The sequence below is a fragment of the Alosa sapidissima genome, chromosome 13, assembly GCF_018492685.1.
Source record: "Alosa sapidissima isolate fAloSap1 chromosome 13, fAloSap1.pri, whole genome shotgun sequence".
NCBI classification, from domain to species: Eukaryota; Metazoa; Chordata; class Actinopteri; order Clupeiformes; family Clupeidae; genus Alosa; species Alosa sapidissima.
The window spans coordinates 23,455,699-23,473,754 of NC_055969.1; the positions used below are offsets into that span (position 1 = coordinate 23,455,699).

The window sequence follows — 18,056 nt, forward strand, 5'->3', positions numbered from 1 at the left end:
TCTACAAAAAGCTCAACTTCAACTCCTGTCCATTAAACATAACACTTTTGACTTGATGGTTACCTTGATCTTGTAATGACTGATCTGGTTGAAGAACATTTCTTTTGTCATTTCGATCAAAAACATACAGTACACAAGTTAACTGGCAATAATGTCAAAATTCGCAGGAAAAAAAAATGTTATCTGCCAATAACGCTAAACCTTAATATAAGCTAAGCTTATTCCGCCCTCTAGGTTATGACAAAGGGCTGTCAAGTTCCATGTGTTAGCCAATATCACAATTAAAGTAGGTCCCCTTGCTTTGATTGTACAAGACAGTGAATCCAGAGCTATATTTGTAAAATGCGCATTTCAGTGTTAAACCTAAATTATGTCCAATGCAGTACAGAATGAGGTTAGTGAGCAAATTTACTGAGGAAATGTGGTCTTGTCAATATCCATTTTTATCCATATGAATTAATCTAAACTAGGCTACGTGAAAATTTGGACCAGTTTGTTGCATTCAAGGCGATATCAACATGATAACGATTCTGATAAATGGGATCTGACCTGATGCTCAATTTCAACCCCCAATTAGGACAACAGACATTAAATGAATGTATTGCTGCTTGGCTAATTCATCACAACTATAGTGCACCCTCAAAAGTTTAAGGGGAATATCATAGGCTGGATTTTACATGAGCGGAAAGCCCGCCCGCGGCTGACGACCGCCCGATTTGTTGTTGAGACAGTGTGTTATGAGTGAGAAGTGATGGTATTGGCTGAAAAGGGTTATTTTCAACCTTTACCGGAGCCTCGACGGATGAAGAGCATTGAGCCTATAGTTGAATGTGGATCCCGCGTCTCATGCAAGCTTTTCTGTAGTTGTAGGGCGTTGCGAGAGGACAGTAGCTGAACCTTCTCCGCGTGAGTTCCTCAGGTCTATACGGTTAGAGTAGTACCTGCGCGGGCTATTGGATACTTCATGTCAGTTCAGTGCGACGCGCGGGCTAATTTCCAATCAGGATCCAAACAGCAGGCAGCCACGGCTTCTCCAAATACGCCGGTCAAATCGCGGAAACAAACGAGACATCTGTAAACACGTGTTCCCAAAGTGTAAGGTAAGACTTCAAATATGGCATGAGTTTTTTTTACCTCTCCTTATGACATGTAGGCTAATCAATTAGGCTACTATAATTTGGGTTACACGCTATGTTCTAATAAAGAGAATAGCTCCCGTGTGCGTATTACAGTGTATGAATTAGAATGTAACACTATTGCATTTACTTTTTGCTTTCATCTTTGAATGTCAGTTTTTTTTCCTGATGGACTATTTCTTCTGTATTCCACAACACCCGTTGCAGCCATTCTAAGCATGGGACACGCTTGTTATTATGTTAAAAGTTACAGAGAAACAAGCTTAAAAAAATAACCAAGGCGTTAAGTTGAATTCATTATATGTGACAAGGCAGTACAGTTCATTGACCTTGTTTTCACTGCTTGTTGGTAAACTCTGAAAAGGGTTGACTAATTTGTGTTACTGTCATCTTGGATATGAATAGATGTGATTGCTTAGCCTCAGATGCTGCCAGGGTATGCTGCTCATAGTGAGTGCCAATATTAGTACTGTATATTACTTGTTGGACAAAATAAATGAACTATCAGAGCTCCTGCTTTCAGCCATTTTTAAGCATGTCATTTGCCTTGAGTGGCCCGCAGACTGGCTTTTTAGCTAAATAGCAATTAATTGCTACACTTAGACTAATTATGGAAATCTGGTGTAGCTAGAGCGGCATTGGAAATGAAGTGGCCTGTTAATTATGACATGGGAGGGAAAAATTAAAGTAAGCCCTGCTGTTCGCACCACCCTTCATGGATGTCCATCCGCATCCCCCAACAGCAAAAGGCTGGAAAACACACTGCACCATAATGAGAAGGCTACACACTGTCACGTTGAATTAATAACATAACAACAGCAGGAAGTTACAGTATTTCTTGTGCTTGTGTTTAAACCCTCAGGTGTCTCTGAGCAGGTGAATTGATTCAGCTGCTCCACGTCCCTCTCTAGCACAATTCTGCTACCAGATCAGCTTCAAGACTTCTCCTGAGTGGTGGTGGGAAGGTAGGTACAGTGTATGTTTACAGACCACACATACACAACACACACACACACACACACACATATGCACACATATGGATACATATGCACACACACATATTGAATATGCACACACGCACACACACAGACACACAGACACATCCACACACAAAAACACACCCACGTAATATGCACACATATAAACACATAAATATATGTACAGACACACAAACACACACACACACACACACACACACACACACACACACACACACACACACACACACACACACACTGCTGCATGAGACCTCTGCATGTCCAGGGTAACTTTCCTTTGCTGAACTTAACTTTCCTTTGCTGTTTTGCCATTGATGAGCCCACATGGACACTGTTTTTGAGGGACTGAATGAAATTGTGTAATTGTGAATGAGGTGTCAGCTGAAAAGGCATACGCTGGTGTTAGATTTCCTTGTTTATTCTTCTGATACTTGTCTGACACTCTAACATCTGATAGGGAAGAGGTGAGCTTGGATCATTCCCTGGTGACAGTTCAGAAACTTGATAGCGTCTGGTCTTTATCTAAACTGATTACTGATCTCTGATTTTTATCAATTTGGTGCTTTTTTGTGAGGGTATGGGACAGGAATGGCAGCCTTGTTACTGTGGTGTGATGTGTAATTTGATTGTAATGAGGATTTATTTAAGGATTTCATGATAAATTAACTCTAACATTTGAGTTGTCTTTATTTTCCTCATGGAGAAACATTTGAAGCCATAAGAAAGCATATTTCACCTGTATAATAAAGATGAGCTTAAACAAAATAAATAAACAATTATAACATATTTTCATAATTTTAGCCACATTGTCAACACTTCATAACCAAAAAAAGGCTTTGCCACAGACGCTACAGTAGTTATATAACAGTCCATTGTTCAGTTTGACTGGCCTTAGATTGGTTCCAAGGTGGTAAACCATAGCCTGCCCTGGGACAGCAGCCCCACTCCGAATGCATTCAGGCCGCTAACGTGTGGGACCATGACGTCAGAGGCAAGTCTATACTGGTGCGCGTTAAGGTATTATGGTCGCATCCCAGATATTGTTAGGCAAGACAGAGTCATTTGGAGTAATGGAAATGTTAATGGCTAAGCGTCCTTGTCCATGAATACTTTTCATAATGAAAGACTGACGAGAGAGGATCTTGTTAAATAATATGGCAGAGTAAGTCTTTACAGATGAGGCCGCATTAAGTCTTGTCATTTTGCAAAAGACCTGCAGCATTAACTAAGGATTAGAATTTAGGACACTGTTCCGGATATGTGTTCCTAGGAGAGAATAGACCATATATTAATGAGGGCATACGCGTATATGGTGTCATATGTACCGAAGTAAATGCAACTACATTTTGAAACGTAACCTAATCTTTACCTTTGTCGTCGATTTAAATGAAACAGGTCTGAAAATAGCCTGTCATCTCACAAGTTGGTTTATCCGTGCATTAATAATGTTCACAGGGCCATTTTCTGATTTGTTAACTGATTAGGTGTGAAATGACAATGTGCTGGCTGTTTTGATAACTGTTAATTTCTATTTCTTTCCTGTCTATTGACCCCAGAGGTCGCATAAGCAATTGTTTTTAAGCGCATGATTAATTTCACAGTGGGGTTACCGCATACCTACATGACGTGCCATGCATTACGGAAATGTGAAATTTATTGCTTCTGAATTATAAAGTAGTCAGCTTGGCGACAGCCCTGACGAATATGTTATGGGCAAAGTAGGCTAGACTACCTGTGCGTGTGTGTGTGTGTGTGTGTGGGTGTGTGTGAGCGTTTAGTGTGTTCATGAACAAGTTTATATGGTAGCCTATTTGTAGCAAGTGTGTGCTTTTGAGATAATTATCCATGTATGTGTTTTTTAAGCAAAATAAATAAAATATGTCATTTAAAATAATCTATGAAAGTGCACACTGAAATATGATAACATAAAATTCCCATTTAATTCAGCGCTGTTCTGTGACCGCGCGTCTGGTCGCTGCCCGCGGTCTTCCCTGCTTCTTCATGCCTGCAAAGCACGGCGCAAGCCCAGAGCGAGCCCAGACAAAAGCCGAGTGGCTGAGACCTAAATTGAGTTTACACAGAAGCAGATGGGTCTCGCCTGTCAGTGCTGTCAACATGACCAGTCTTCACACAAACACACACACAAAAACCTCTCTTTTGAATTCTTGTATTAATCACAGAAGAAAATAGACCAATAATTTATCAATATGCTGATTCAAATATGATGAGAAACTTACGGAGCGCAGTGAAATTATAATGTCACATTTTAATCCTAAAGTATAATCCTGGAGGCTATTGTATTGTGTTATTTAAAGACAAAAAAAAAAAACAATTATTTTAATTGTTCATAGTAGGCTAGGTTGAAAACAAACGATTTACTGGGGTATTTTCAAGAGACCTACCTATATATATAGATATACCTACATTTTGTAAAGTAAAGCAGAGCAAGCAAAGATTTAAATACAAATGTAGAGGCTATATTTTTCCACGGTGACTAGCCTATACATAACAGTTTGTAACCTGCTATGAAACTTTTCTGTTATTTTGTTTTATTTGCGAAAATGTCAAATGATTAACCTTTTAGACTTGATTGCTGTAGACAGGCGGCAGCCTTACAAGAAGAAAAAAAATGACCGGATGACATTTATGCTTTTTCGACCCCTTTTATGGATGACATACAATCATTGTAACCAAACGATAAAGATTCTTTCTATTCAGATATAGAGGCGATATATCCTATGATCTTACTTAAGGGGTCATCATAGGTTTTTGGCGCTTCATTTTTAAGATGCTGAATTCATGTTGTATTTACGCGTTGATAAGTTGATAAGTAGGCCTACAAGAAGCTTGGGAAGAAACATTGTCATTTATCATTTTAGGCGAATTTTCCTACGTTTTAAGATAGTAGCACAAAGGAGGAAAACGCACTCTGGATAGTTCTTCAAAACAATTTAAGTTAATCAAAATGGGTGTTTAATTTGAGCGTAAAACTGTAGCCTCCAAGTCTATTTTTATTCCTTCGATAAAAAAATATGTTCTTAGATGAATATGGTTTATTTTACTCCAAAATAAGGGTCTCACGCAATAATATTTTACTCTTCTTTAAAATATAACAATATGTCAAAAAATATATTGGACTGAGTTCCTCTGAAAATAAGCTATAGCTTTAGTGCGGCTATAGGCTAGGCTGACGTGCTCTTTTATTTTATCCGCCAGTAGAGCCCCTGGTTTTTTAATGCTTTAGCTGCATATGGTACATGTCGGCTTGGGTGTTTTTCTCATTCAGATGGGATGTATACAGCCTCAGATCCTGCCTGGGGCCAAGCTCGTGCTTTAGCCTCTCTTTAGCGCGCTGAGTGGCAGTTAGTGAAACGTCATTGGCTCCTCACGCAAAGCCTTTTCAGTCATCAAACCAGTAGAGGGGCAGAGTCACGCCAATCAACTCCCGTTCAGTCCGCCGGTGAGCCGGTACGAGCCGTTAAAGGGAATAAGTCCGCGCAAGACGCACAGTTATTCACTCATCGCCGACGGTTAACTCACGCGGAGCGCGTCACGGACATCTCTAACTACAGACTTTTACTTATTTAGAGTTTAGGGATATTCGCCGCGACTTTGTGCCTGTAGATGCGGGCGCGTCAATTTGCCTCAGCTTGATATCGGATATGTTATTCATTTTATAACACTTGGATTTTCCCCCAGCCAAACGGAGGTAAGCTGTGGAACGTGTAGCCTACTCAGCGCTGTGGTTGCATATTGTGGTTGCCTTATTATACACATCTAAAAAAAGATCAAAATCAAATAGACGAGTTTCAACTTTATTTGGAAATTATTATTATTATTATTATTATTATTATTATTATTGCTAAAGAATATCCTTAGCCTATTGCTTCAGGACGTGGGCTGTAGCATCCCGAGGGTTTGACAGTTGATGAATGACGCTATGCCAAGACAGTTGATGAGGCCGACAGTGTAGCTATTTTACGCCAAATCACCTCCATCTTTGGGGGTTAATAATCGCGATATTCTTGCCAGTACGGCAGGCTCTCTTTCAGTAAATTTTCCCCTGACGTATGCCGAAGTGTGTGTGTGTGTGTGTGTGTGTGTGTGTGGCTTTTATAGGCTACTTTAACCTTCTGATATTGTGCTCCAATTACTTCACACCATTTTCCATAGCCTAGCTGCGGAGCAGTGTACAGGCCTACATATATTATGAATTTATAAAATGATGTGAGTTAACATGGACCCATTGCATTTGATGAAAATGGATGTTGAGTTATTTTTTCGCATCAAAGTTTAATACTTCGTTTCACCAACCAATTTAAAACCCGTCAATTGATCAATAATAAAAACGGCAAATTCCATGTAAGTGTATAAAACAAGTGCTTTTCATGTAACTCACTGATGATTTCATTAAAAACTTTAATTAAAAGATACAAGAATATTATTTTTTCCTCTCCTTGTGATATAATGAGGTCAATGATCAGGGAGCTTTATGTTCTTACTGCATCCTATGCTATTGTGAGTGAATCTTGATAACCCAGAGTGTTATTTAAACAACTTGTTAATAATATATTAAATATAGGCTATAGGAATGATAAAATACACAATATGACAATAGAATGTTAGCGTAATAGTAAAATTAGTATTTGACATCACCTGGAAATGGACAGTTATTTAATAGGTAGAAGTCTTATAAATGCTAAATATGAGAAATTTATTGCACGGTATGAAATAGAAATTGTTATTTTATTTTTCATTTATTTATCCTATTAATTCTAAAAGTATGTTTTTTTTTTCTTTTCTTCTTTTCAGTGCAACAAACAGTTTACATTGGAGGACACCAGAGCATGGACAAACCCCTTTTGCCTGGACCAGAAGACATTGTGATGGCCACCCCTCCTAGTTCGTTCACCCAGGAGCCTCTAAGTCCCCCCAGGCCCAACCACTCCCTCAAGCCCAACCAGGTCGGACAGGTGGTGCTGTACGGAGTGCCCATCGTGTCCCTGGTCATCGACAACCAGGAACGCCTGTGTCTGGCGCAGATCTCCAACACGCTGCTCAAGAACTACAGCTACAATGAGATCCACAACCGACGCGTGGCCCTGGGCATCACCTGTGTGCAGTGCACACCTGTGCAGCTGGAGATCCTGCGCCGGGCGGGCGCCATGCCCATCTCCTCGCGCCGCTGCGGCATGATCACCAAGCGCGAGGCCGAGCGCCTCTGCAAGTCCTTCCTGGGCGAGAACGCGCCGCCCAAGCTCCCCGACAACTTTGCGTTCGACGTGACGCACGAGTGCGCGTGGGGTTGCCGCGGCAGCTTCATCCCGGCACGCTACAACAGCTCGCGCGCCAAGTGCATCAAGTGCTCCTACTGCAACATGTACTTCTCGCCCAACAAGTTCATCTTCCACTCGCACCGCACGCCCGAGGCCAAGTACACGCAGCCAGACGCCGCCAACTTCAACTCGTGGCGTCGCCACCTGCGGCTGACCGACAAGACCCCAGCGGACGAGATGGTGTTCGCCTGGGAGGACGTCAAGGCCATGTTCAACGGCGGCAGCCGCAAGCGGGCACTGCCCTCCAGCCACTGCGCGCCGATGGGCTCCGTCAAGTCCATGGGCTCCGTGCTGCCCCACATGATCTCGCCGGACCTCGGGCCGAAGCGCGGGCGCTTTGAGGAGGATGAGGACCTGGACGCCAGCAGCCTGTCGCCTCACAAGAGTGCCCGCAGCTACCCGGTCATCCCGGTGCCCAGCAAGGGCTTCGGCATGCTGCAGAAGTTCCCCACCACCTCACTCTTTCCTAGCCCTTACCCCTTCCCGGCCTTCGGCCTTTGCCAACAGAAGAAGGACGAGGGCGAGGCCGCCAGCGGTCAGAAGAACGCTGGACTCTCCGGCCTGCTCTGGCCCACCCGTAAAGACGCATTCTATCCGCCCTTCTGCATGTTTTGGCCACCGAGGGCCGCTGGGGGCATACCGGTACCCACATACCTCCAACCACAGCCCAACGCGTTGACCTCTCTGACCGACAGCCCCTCGCTCAGACAGGCCTTTCTCGACCTCTCCGAGCAGGGCGAGGCAGCGGCCGGAGGGTTGGGTGGTGCGCCGCGGTCGGGGCTGTTTGACGCTGACTGCCCATCGGTTGGTGCGACCCCTGACCTGCGTCCGTCGTCTGAGGGCTGGCTCAAGCTGCTGGACGCTCCGTCTCTGCAGGCGCGGAAGGCCAGCTACCACTCCGCCTTCCGGCCTGTCGTTAAGGACGCCGAGAGCATCGCCAAGCTCCACGGCAACCTGGAGGAGTTCGAGGGCGCAGGGGTGGGCTCGTCGGACAGACCCCACCTGTCCCCCGGCACCAGCTGCAGCTACCAGAGTGGAGAGAGCGGCGAGAGCGACGAAGAGCAGGAAGTGGACGTGGAGACCAAGCAGGACGAGGAGCAGGAAGACTTCTCCCTCCGGCCGCAATCCCAGCATCCCCAGCAGCCGCCGCAGCCCCAGTCCCAGCAGCCCTTGCACCTGCGCGGCCTCCCCGACAGCGCGGGGGAGAGGCGGAAAGAGCCGGAACACTTCCCCACCGTCGTCGCCCCCGACAATGCCAACGACAAGCCAGGCCTGCCTGCTGTCAGTCCGCCTGCCACTCTCAAGGTCCCCAGCCCCATCCACACATCCACTCCGCTGGAGGACATGCCGTACAAAAATGTAAATATTCCCTCAGGGTACTCCTGCTAATTATTATTTAAATGCAGCCGTGGACTGGGGCCTGATCTATATGCATAAGAAGATTGATAGCTGCGGCTCCCTGCAGAAATGAAATATTCACCGCGCTTTGATTCCCCCTAATAAGCCCAGACATGCTTTGTTTAATGGCAACATTATGTTTGGTCTCCTTCTGTCACTTCTACCTATTAGCCCTTTTAATCTTTAACCTGTTGACACTACATTAACCAGGGGAGCCTGAAGTCACTACGCTCAGCCATCACAAGGGGAGAGAGAGGGGAGGGGGGGGGGGGTGGGGGGCAATTTAGCATCCTTGTAACATGCTAGGTTGAACACACACAAAGTTACTGTCTGTTAACGCCACTGAATTGTCCTGTTTTGTGATGCTGTTCAAAAAACCATTTACGCAACAATAACTGGGTGAGGGTTTGTGTGCAGTGCTGGACACTGCTGCTGTGATTCCCAAGGACAATCGATTTAACTGCTCTGGTCAGTTCACAGACAATTTTCACAGGCAGTAGCTCACCGCTGGTCGACATGAATCAAATCTAAGCAGCACGTCCACTGTGCTTTATGTTCTCAGGTCCTCAAGAGCCGGGAGGATGGACTGCCCGCTTACGCAACCAAAGAAAGCACCAACCATTCAGGTGAAGAACATTACCCTAAAGTGATTTTTTTAGGACAGTGTTTGCACACATATTGTTTTCCCTAGACACAAGAGTGAATCTCTTCACTAAGCCGAGAAAAATGGCATTTTATGGTTATGTTTAATGACACCATGTTGGTGAAATGAAGTATATCATACTATATCGCAGTTTATTCATTTTCATAAACGGGGACAAAAGGGGGGGGAATGGAGATTGGCTAAGTCTGTTGTTTGTGTTTCCTATCTTTGTTTTCACGCTTCCGCATGGTAAGCTGGTTTAATGGTCCTTCAATATCCTTAATACTCCTCTCCTCTCTTCCAGACGAAAACAAAGAACAGACAAATTTCTTTGGGTCTGAGACAGAGTCCTCTGGACAAGAATACTGGCGGGAGGCTCCAGGTATGTGCGGGACGACCCGATAGAAAATCCTTCTTAACCAGTAATGTATTTCAGAAAGTGCTACATTTACAGCGGAGAGAGAAATTGTTTTGCTAACAGGCAGCACTTGAGGATTAATATAAGTGCACACATGAAATAAAAATATTCTTCAGATGCATTGGAAATGGAGTCGCTCTCCACAATGTCATTGGGAAATCGACTCTGTAGGGAACCATTACAGTTCAGCAGCAATCAGCTCAGACACGGCGAAGGTGACAATCACCATTTGAACAATATAAAATGGATATAATTGCCTTTTTGTTGGCAAAATCTTCCATTACAAAGATCATAGCTTATTGCCTTTTATCTGTCAGGGAGACATTAAAAGTGTTTTATGACATCTATGGCAACATTTATATTATCTAGCCGATAATGATCTCCTCACATAATGTATAATATATTTGAAAAAATTACATGAAACAAATTAAATGAGACCACCTTTGCCTGATTGCTGAATGCCTCCCAGGGCAGCCGAGGACGTGATTAGAAGTTCTGATTCCAAAGAGTCTAAGGCACTGTCTTAAGGAGAGTTCTGTTTCTTGGGAGAAAAATAATCTAATTTTCCATTTATGTAATGCAAACTGCCTTGGCTTTGACTATTCACGGTTAATTGACTGTCAAACGAGGTTGTTATCCTCAGGCAGTGTCTGCAAATTTGCTTGTCAAATGAGACAGAGAGAGGAGAGAGCGGGAACAAGCCATACTTCCAAATGAGGGAAGCGTTGTGAGGCTTAAGAAGGCAAGAAGGGAAATGAGCTGGGGGAGGGGGCAGATTATATACCCAAATGTGCTGGACCGCTTCATTTAAGGCATTCGATTTGCCGAGCGGCGCGCGGAAATCAGAGACTGAGATGCGTGCCATCAAAAGAAAAGCACCAAAGGTTTTTTTTTTTGTTTGGTAATGACAACTCCTGGAGATGGGAGACACAGAGACCATTTACCGTCTCTGATTTCCAAACAGCCACGTATTGTACACAGCATCACCATGAGTTTTGTGCTTGAGGAAACATACCGGAATGAGAATATTTTATTTGTTAGTGAAAGCAATTTATGTGTGCCTGAAATAAATTGTTTGTTTGTATAAAGATAATAGCACATGGCAGTTAGAATACACAATGCTTTTCCTTAAAAATACAAAAATAAATTAAATGTAAAATACTGTTCTCATTTTTTTGTGTATTCTATAATATGCAGCATTCATGTTTTATTTGAGAATTAATTAAATTGTGAGTGTGCTAATCTCCTAAAGATTTGCCATTTCTTTCCCGAACACTGAAAACAATGTTTTCTTTCTAAAGGATGTGAGGATGATACCTGTTCAATGTAAATTACTATGGAAAGTAGTTTACTTTAGGAAAAGTAACGGCACACTTGAACATTCTAGTGTGTAGTTAGGCTGACCCCTGTTGGCCAGTTTCTGAAATGCATTCCATCATTAGTTTAGTCTTCCATCTGATTATTTATCAGTGGTCAAAAACTAAAACCAGGTATCAGCGCAGACATGTTTTCACCTATGGCTAATATTTTCCCTCCAATTATTTTTGTGATTCCAGGAGAGCAAAATCAGGATTCACATTCCCCAGTGGTGTCACTCAAAAAGGATGTGGAGAACATGGAAAAAGGTAAACAACCTCAACACAACTCTTTTACCATCAACTACACAGCATTTGATGGACAGCCTCAGATTTTTGTGTTGGCTGATGTGGTTGCAGGGGGCTTGTGCCTACCGAAGTGTACTGGGGGGAAGTGTGATTGCGTTGTGTGGCGCACAGATCTGAAGTGTGTTTTGTTTGTCCCCCAGAGGAGCTGCAGAAGGTTCTCCTCGAGCAGATTGATTTGCGGAGAAGACTGGAGCAAGAATTCCATGCGCTGAAAGGCAGTTCCCCATTCCCAGTTTTCCGTAAGTCCTATCCTCCCTCTCGTCTCTGCTGACTACAATTCCAATCAATAAACGACTTACATTTAATACTTAACATATTTACTGAAACAATATATTTAAATCAAATCAAGTTTTACATATAGCCTTATTTCATGAGAAAATACACAAATATTGACCTTACATTACAATGAATTATATTGTTCTGAGACTTTCAACAAATGTAGTAGTACAATGCAGTAGTGTTTAGATACTGTAAATCGCTTGGGACAAAAGCGCCTGGCAAATATCATAAACATAAATATAAGCGTAAACATAATAGTTGCAGTGACAGGGCAAGGGCTGAGCCTGTAATTCTGTATGCATGGTAAGGTGCTCTGAGTGAGTGTCATGGTGATGGTTCAAATAAGTAAGTCCAACAGTGCAACAGTGCAAGAATAAAGTCTAGAGACCAGCATAAAATAAATATGGACATATAAGAGAATAATGTAGCCAAAGTAATATAAAAACGATATCAGTGCAAGAATAGGTTGAAGTAATAGGGTTACAGCCATTGGTCAAGTATTAAGTATAAAGTATTATTGTTGTTCTGTGCAGATAATTTCCAGGACCAAATGAAGAGGGAGCTGGCTTACCGGGAGGAGATGGTGCAACAGCTTCAGATGGTAGGAGAGCTCTTTCTCAGCAGCATCCTCAAACACAACATGTCAACACACACAACATCAAACAAGTCTCTTTTGCTATCGACAGATTTGGCCTGCCAGCACTGCCACATAAACAATATCCACTTCTACTCACAATGCAGAACATATTGCTTGAAAAAAAATCACTCCCAAATAGAACTTAATGTATTAGGAAGCATATTGATTGGCCCAAGACTATGGAGATTGTTTTATTTTTGTTATCAAGTCTTCGGATATGTATCATGCTTTACTCTTAGTAGTAAAGCAAGGATAGTAGGACTGTAATTAGTATGCAATGCAAAGCTTGTATATCTAGCACACACACAGGCTCAGGCCTGAGGCCGTATCTCTTGTAATCCTTTGTGTTCGTAATACTGCATCACGTTTCCAAATATCAATCACTTCTGCATCTGTACAGAGACAGTTTGGCGACACACTGGCAGACTGAGTTTGTTTACAGTGTCGTTTCAACACCATTAGTCAAGTCTGGAAAGACAATTACATTTGTGTGGATGCTGTGAATGACAGATTGGTGTTGCAAATCAGCAGATGTGGCAATGTTTTAACTTTCGATGTTGAAGATGAGAATCAAAAAGACGTAAAGCCATCTGTAACAGACTTTTGATTTCACATTATGGTGGTAGACCATCAGTTCCATAAACCCATCATAAAATAAATATCACAATGACAAGTCATGATGATCCCTATTCTGTTAATTAGACAGCAATAAAACTATCACAAGAAGGTACATTGTAATGTGCATCTATAGTTATGAAGTAATTGGAAGTTTTATTGTTTCTACTCTCTCATTTTTGCATAACTAATGGTTTTATCCTACTGGTTTCACGACAGATCCCCTATGCAAACATACTCAGAAAAGAAAAAGTCGGAACACATCTCAGCAAGAGTTAAATGGTAAGTCTTAGAAAGGCAGATAGCAATAATGCAGTTGCATGTGTGTCATGTGTAGTAGATTTTTTTGGAGTGCATATCAGTCATATAACTACCCATTTACACAATTATACTGTTGAATGGTGCACTCCCAGTTACTTCTCTCAGTTCACTTTGGGTATATGTATATGTATTTATGTATGTATGTATGTACATACATGCATGTATGAATATGTATGTATTATTATTATAGTATTTTAAAGGGACACCAGGCAAGCCTGATGCTTTTTCTCTACGAAACTCCCCCTCGCTCGGTCTGAAGCTCTTTTCCTTTTCTTTGCATCTTCCGTCAAGGGTTTTCACTGCTTCTTTGCCGGCTCTGCCATTATACACGTTTGCAACAATCGCTAGCGTTTCGTTAGCCTGCCTCTGTACTGTGGATTCAGGATGTAAATTGATCCTGCTTCGGTCGGCGGGTACGATACACTGAACTTGCAAGCGGGATATTCTTGCTACAGGCAGTAGGGGCGGGCAAGAGAGTCTTCATTCGCCCTGTAATGAGTCAATCAGGGCTGTAGTCACCATAGACATTGAGGGGGACGTGTCCCCCCCAATATTCAAATATGATCAAAATGTCCCCCCCAATATACGGACATAGAAAAATAAAGACAGAAAAAAGCGCTATACTAGGCCTACAGGAAACCAACACGCACCACCATCTGAAATGTAATCAAACGTAAATAATGCAAAAATGAGTGACCTAGTGATTCCAGAGTAGCCTACACCCCTGAGTGGTTTGTCCTGGTGGTTTTCCGTTAGTGACGTGCGCTATCAAAAGCTATTTATACCATTTACTGCACCCTACTGCGGTGAGGTAGGGCTGTCAATTTGTGCAAGCCTGAGTCATTCATTTCTTTCACATGACTTTAAACATAAATAATGCATTCATATGCTAGTAGTAATGCCAGAAATTGCCATTTATAGGCCTCTTAGAAATGGTTGTTGCATCTTGAATATTATTTAGATGCGCACTCAGTCGCGCATCCATGCAGGCAAAACGTAGGAATTAAATGTGGCGACGGCACACAAGTTGGAAAAAACTTTTACAATGCACTGGCGGTGATAGCCTACAGTTAATGTGAATCGCCAAAGAAAGGAATTTGCACCTCCATTTATCAATTAAAGGCTGTAGTAGGCCTAGTGTTTCTACATGTTGGCACACAACATCATTTCTTACATGAGGTGAGTCAGACAGAAGAGGGGCCTGTCTTAGTAGCCTATTCCTGAATCCTGTACCTTCCAAACTACGTTAAAATTGTGTGATTAGCCGCCAGCATAATAAAATCTAAATTAAAAGACAAAATCTTATTAGGCTATAGGTCCAAACCTATGAGTCTAAGCCTTAGTTTAAAAAAAGTGTAAGTAATAAGTCCAAGAACCACATTCTGTGTAATATAGAGTTTAAAAAAGATACTCTAGTTTGTAATTCCTTTTAAAGTATACATTTTGAAGACAAATGGAGTCATAATACAAGTCCAGGGATGGATTACTGAATGGGCTTACTGGGCCTTCTCCACCCTTCTCTTTTCACAAAACTTACCAGAAGTCATCATTTAAAGGGTCATTTTTTTAAAAATAAAAAATCTTCCGTGGGAGAATGCCTCAGGACCCGTCTATCTGGGGGGACTTTTAATAATATTTAATATAGATTTTTAATAATATTTTTTGCATGGTAGGAAATGTATTGGTCTCTTAGACCCCACAACAGATTTGGTCCCCCCCCAATGTTGACATCATGACTACGGCCTTGGAGTCATTTAACCATATACCGACTTACGAAAATGAGTAATTAACACAAAAACGTTGCCTGGTGTCCCTTTAAAGTTATGCCAAAGTTAAACAAAGGCTATACTATAAATTAAGAGTTAATAACCATTTTTCATTTTCTGTTTCAGGTGGTTGGGACAGCTGGCGTGTCACCGAGCAGCCCATTCTCTGGAAATCTCTCTCAAACTGGGAATGACAAAAAAGCCTGTGAGCTATCTGTGAGCACTCCCACAATGCAACAGAAGTGACCTCATCATTCTTTCCCCAGGACGGTCTTGGAATGGTTGAAAAGGCAAAGAGAGGAATAAGCGGCTCTATACGAAAAAAGCTAAACCTTCCTCAAGCAATGCTTCGGTTTGTGTGTGTGTGTGTGTGTGTGTGTGTGAGAGAGAGAGAGAGAGAGAGAGAGAGAGAGATCAACTGTGTATATTAGTCCTAAAAAAAGAGGCACTGTTAAATTAACACATGGACTTTGGGATTCATCGGTGGCATTCTGACTACTCATAACTGACCCTGGCACACTGTTCCTGTACGATTCAGCACATATTTGTTGTACGACCTGAAAATCTTGGCAGAGCAGTAGGATCCGTTCAGAAGAGAACGGGAGACTGCAGGACCTGATTGACACATACAGCATCATCATCATCATCATCCTCATCATCAGTGAACATAGAAGCAAATGAACAACCTTCTTTTCATTTTGCTTATTTCAATGGTTGACATACAGTAAATATTAAATTAAGAATGTTATTATGAGCTGTTCATGCAAATGTATTTAAATATGTTCTTGTAGTTTCTCTACTATTTATGTGGATAATTAAAGTCTATACAATATTGAACTTGCAGTTTGTCCAAAATATTTCATATTAGATGCAGGCTACACCAGACATCACTCACTAATTATCCCTAACATGAAAGGACAAAGCACTTAACAATGATAATCCCGATTCCCGCAGTTTCATAGCATTTGACGTAGTTAAAAATCATTACACAAATGAAAAAGAACTAAGGTTAGTTTGAGTAGGCTAGGCTTTTTTGGAAAAAGCTACAAAGAGACGCCTGGGATTGGACAGGGACTGTGTGACGTAGGACAGACTGAATCTCCGGTTCCTTCCTCCTTATCAAATGACATCACCACGTCAGAATAAAGAAGTGCCAGCATGGCGTTCACCCTGTACTCCCTGATACAAACGGCTATATTATGCACCAATGCCATAGCCGTTTTGCACGAAGAACGGTTTTTGAGTAAAAGTAAGTATTTTGCGTATTTCTAACTTCCTGCAAAATGTATTCAATTTAAATCGCAGGCTACCAAACCACCTACCTGGTGAACTCACTTCCCTAACAAGCTAGCTCCTAGCTATGTTAGCCAATAATACGGCAAAAGCACTGTAAAACTGTATCGCTTTAATGCTTGTGTATATAAAGCTACATACTGCATTTACGTTTAAATGGTCATATGTGCCTTCTAACGGTAAATGTTGTTAGGTATGTGAATATCCCGCTGTAACGATAACTAAAACAAAATTAAGATAGCTTTCAAAACCACGTAACGTTAGGCATTTGACTTTGTCAATATACAACCTCAACAGTATTGCCTCTTATAGTCAAGGCACTTCAATCGAGAATGTGGTTATTTTGATGAATAACCTACAGTTGGTTGGGGAGCGGATCAAGGCATCGGTGGCTTTGGAGATGAACCTGGGATTAAAGCACAGCTCCTGAATCTCATTCGCTCCGTCAGGACAGTGATGAGAGGTAACACCCGAGCGCCCAAATACAGAGCTATTAACGTTAATGACTGTATTTATTTATACGGTATATATAACAGACGATGCATTTTGCTAACTCTGTCTTTTCAATTTCAGTGCCGTTAATAATAGTCAACTCGGTGAGCATTGTATTACTACTACTGTTTGGCTGAGGTACCCCGGGGGAATCGGACAAAACGAATAACATCTGCAAAAGAAAATACGGACTATATTCTCAGCATGGTCGTCACGGTTGTCGCCACTCTGCAGTTTCCTGGGAATTCTGAAGCGTCTCCACTCAAGTCTTATTTTGCACCTGTTTTTTGTATCACAACGGCAGTGAATGATGAATTGTCTTTTGTATCACTATACCTTACAGCATGCCAATGTCTCTGTTTGATATTGATGAGCTTACAGTTTCACAGACAGGCTTTCTCTGAAATGCAGGAAGACTAAAAAAACAGCATCTGTCTGTGACAGAGCAAGGGGGGAAAAAACCCATATCTTTCTATCCTGGGACATTGCCTTGAACACAGTTCCCTCGGTTTAAAATAAAATATTTCATTTGTCACCCGATGTGCACTCCAACAGCCCACCACACAGATTTCCATGTGGATTTTATTTTTCTGCTGAGCATTACAACTTCTACCTGTACAAGTGATCTAGCCCTGCAGAGATACATAGGGAATCTGTTTGCAGGGAATAGGGGATACAGTTGCTGTAAATGCAGTTTATGGTACTCCTCCATCAACTACCATGTGATCCAGTGAGACTCTGTTGTCACCTAAAGCCATCCACTGTTCTGTTTAGAAAGACTATTATAACTAAAGAAGTACAATTCAGATTGTATGCTGCGGTAACTGGATACAATGACACAACATTCTGCCCACCTCCAAGGCTGTTACTGGAAATGTGTGCATCATGTCATTCTTTTCAAGTGCACAGTTAGATGTCTGGTGTGCACAAATGTTGTTGTTTTTTTTTACATATTAAATCATAACATGTCACTCATGTCAGATGTTTTAATAAAAAAACAGTAGAACTTGTTTGTTCTTCTGACAACAAGAGTGTTACTGTACTACTATTTAAAATGATA

General features: G+C 42.0%; 2 protein-coding genes across 3 annotated transcripts; both read left to right on the plus strand.

Annotated features, from left to right (window-relative positions):
- The first annotated feature begins 882 nt into the window (after window positions 1–882).
- skor2 (SKI family transcriptional corepressor 2) lies at window positions 883–15,965 on the plus strand. Of its 2 annotated transcripts, XM_042059411.1 has the most exons (10): window positions 883–1,100; window positions 1,999–2,101; window positions 6,947–8,829; window positions 9,431–9,494; window positions 9,816–9,893; window positions 11,486–11,554; window positions 11,734–11,832; window positions 12,406–12,473; window positions 13,344–13,406; window positions 15,338–15,965. In XM_042059411.1, exons 3-9 carry the CDS (start codon window positions 6,982–6,984, stop codon window positions 13,401–13,403), a joined length of 2,286 nt encoding a protein of 761 aa, XP_041915345.1. In that variant the 5' UTR covers window positions 883–1,100; window positions 1,999–2,101; window positions 6,947–6,981; the 3' UTR covers window positions 13,404–13,406; window positions 15,338–15,965. The 2 variants fall into 2 exon arrangements, with proteins under 2 accessions (XP_041915345.1, XP_041915346.1); XM_042059412.1 differs by lacking the exons at window positions 883–1,100; window positions 1,999–2,101 and adding an exon at window positions 5,614–5,843.
- A 340-nt stretch (window positions 15,966–16,305) lies between these two features.
- On the plus strand, window positions 16,306–18,027 carry ier3ip1 (immediate early response 3 interacting protein 1). Its single transcript, XM_042058838.1, has 3 exons — window positions 16,306–16,460; window positions 16,866–16,967; window positions 17,078–18,027. The coding sequence occupies exons 1-3, from the start codon at window positions 16,370–16,372 to the stop codon at window positions 17,131–17,133; spliced, it is 249 nt and encodes an 82-aa protein (XP_041914772.1). The 5' UTR covers window positions 16,306–16,369; the 3' UTR covers window positions 17,134–18,027.
- The last annotated feature ends 29 nt before the right edge of the window (window positions 18,028–18,056 follow it).

Bases quoted from the DNA above. Each gene is read 5' to 3' on its own strand.
- ier3ip1 (XM_042058838.1), top strand. From the start codon at position 16,370: ATGGCGTTCACCCTGTACTCCCTGATACAAACGGCTATATTATGCACC. The intron at 16,461-16,865 runs GTAAGTATTTTG...AATAACCTACAG, and splicing joins AGAACGGTTTTTGAGTAAAA to TTGGTTGGGGAGCGGATCAA. The intron at 16,968-17,077 runs GTAACACCCGAG...TTTCAATTTCAG, and splicing joins CGTCAGGACAGTGATGAGAG to TGCCGTTAATAATAGTCAAC.
- skor2 (XM_042059411.1), top strand. From the start codon at position 6,982: ATGGACAAACCCCTTTTGCCTGGACCAGAAGACATTGTGATGGCCACC. The intron at 9,894-11,485 runs GTATGTGCGGGA...TTGTGATTCCAG, and splicing joins ATACTGGCGGGAGGCTCCAG to GAGAGCAAAATCAGGATTCA. The intron at 11,833-12,405 runs GTAAGTCCTATC...TGTTCTGTGCAG, and splicing joins TTCCCCATTCCCAGTTTTCC to ATAATTTCCAGGACCAAATG.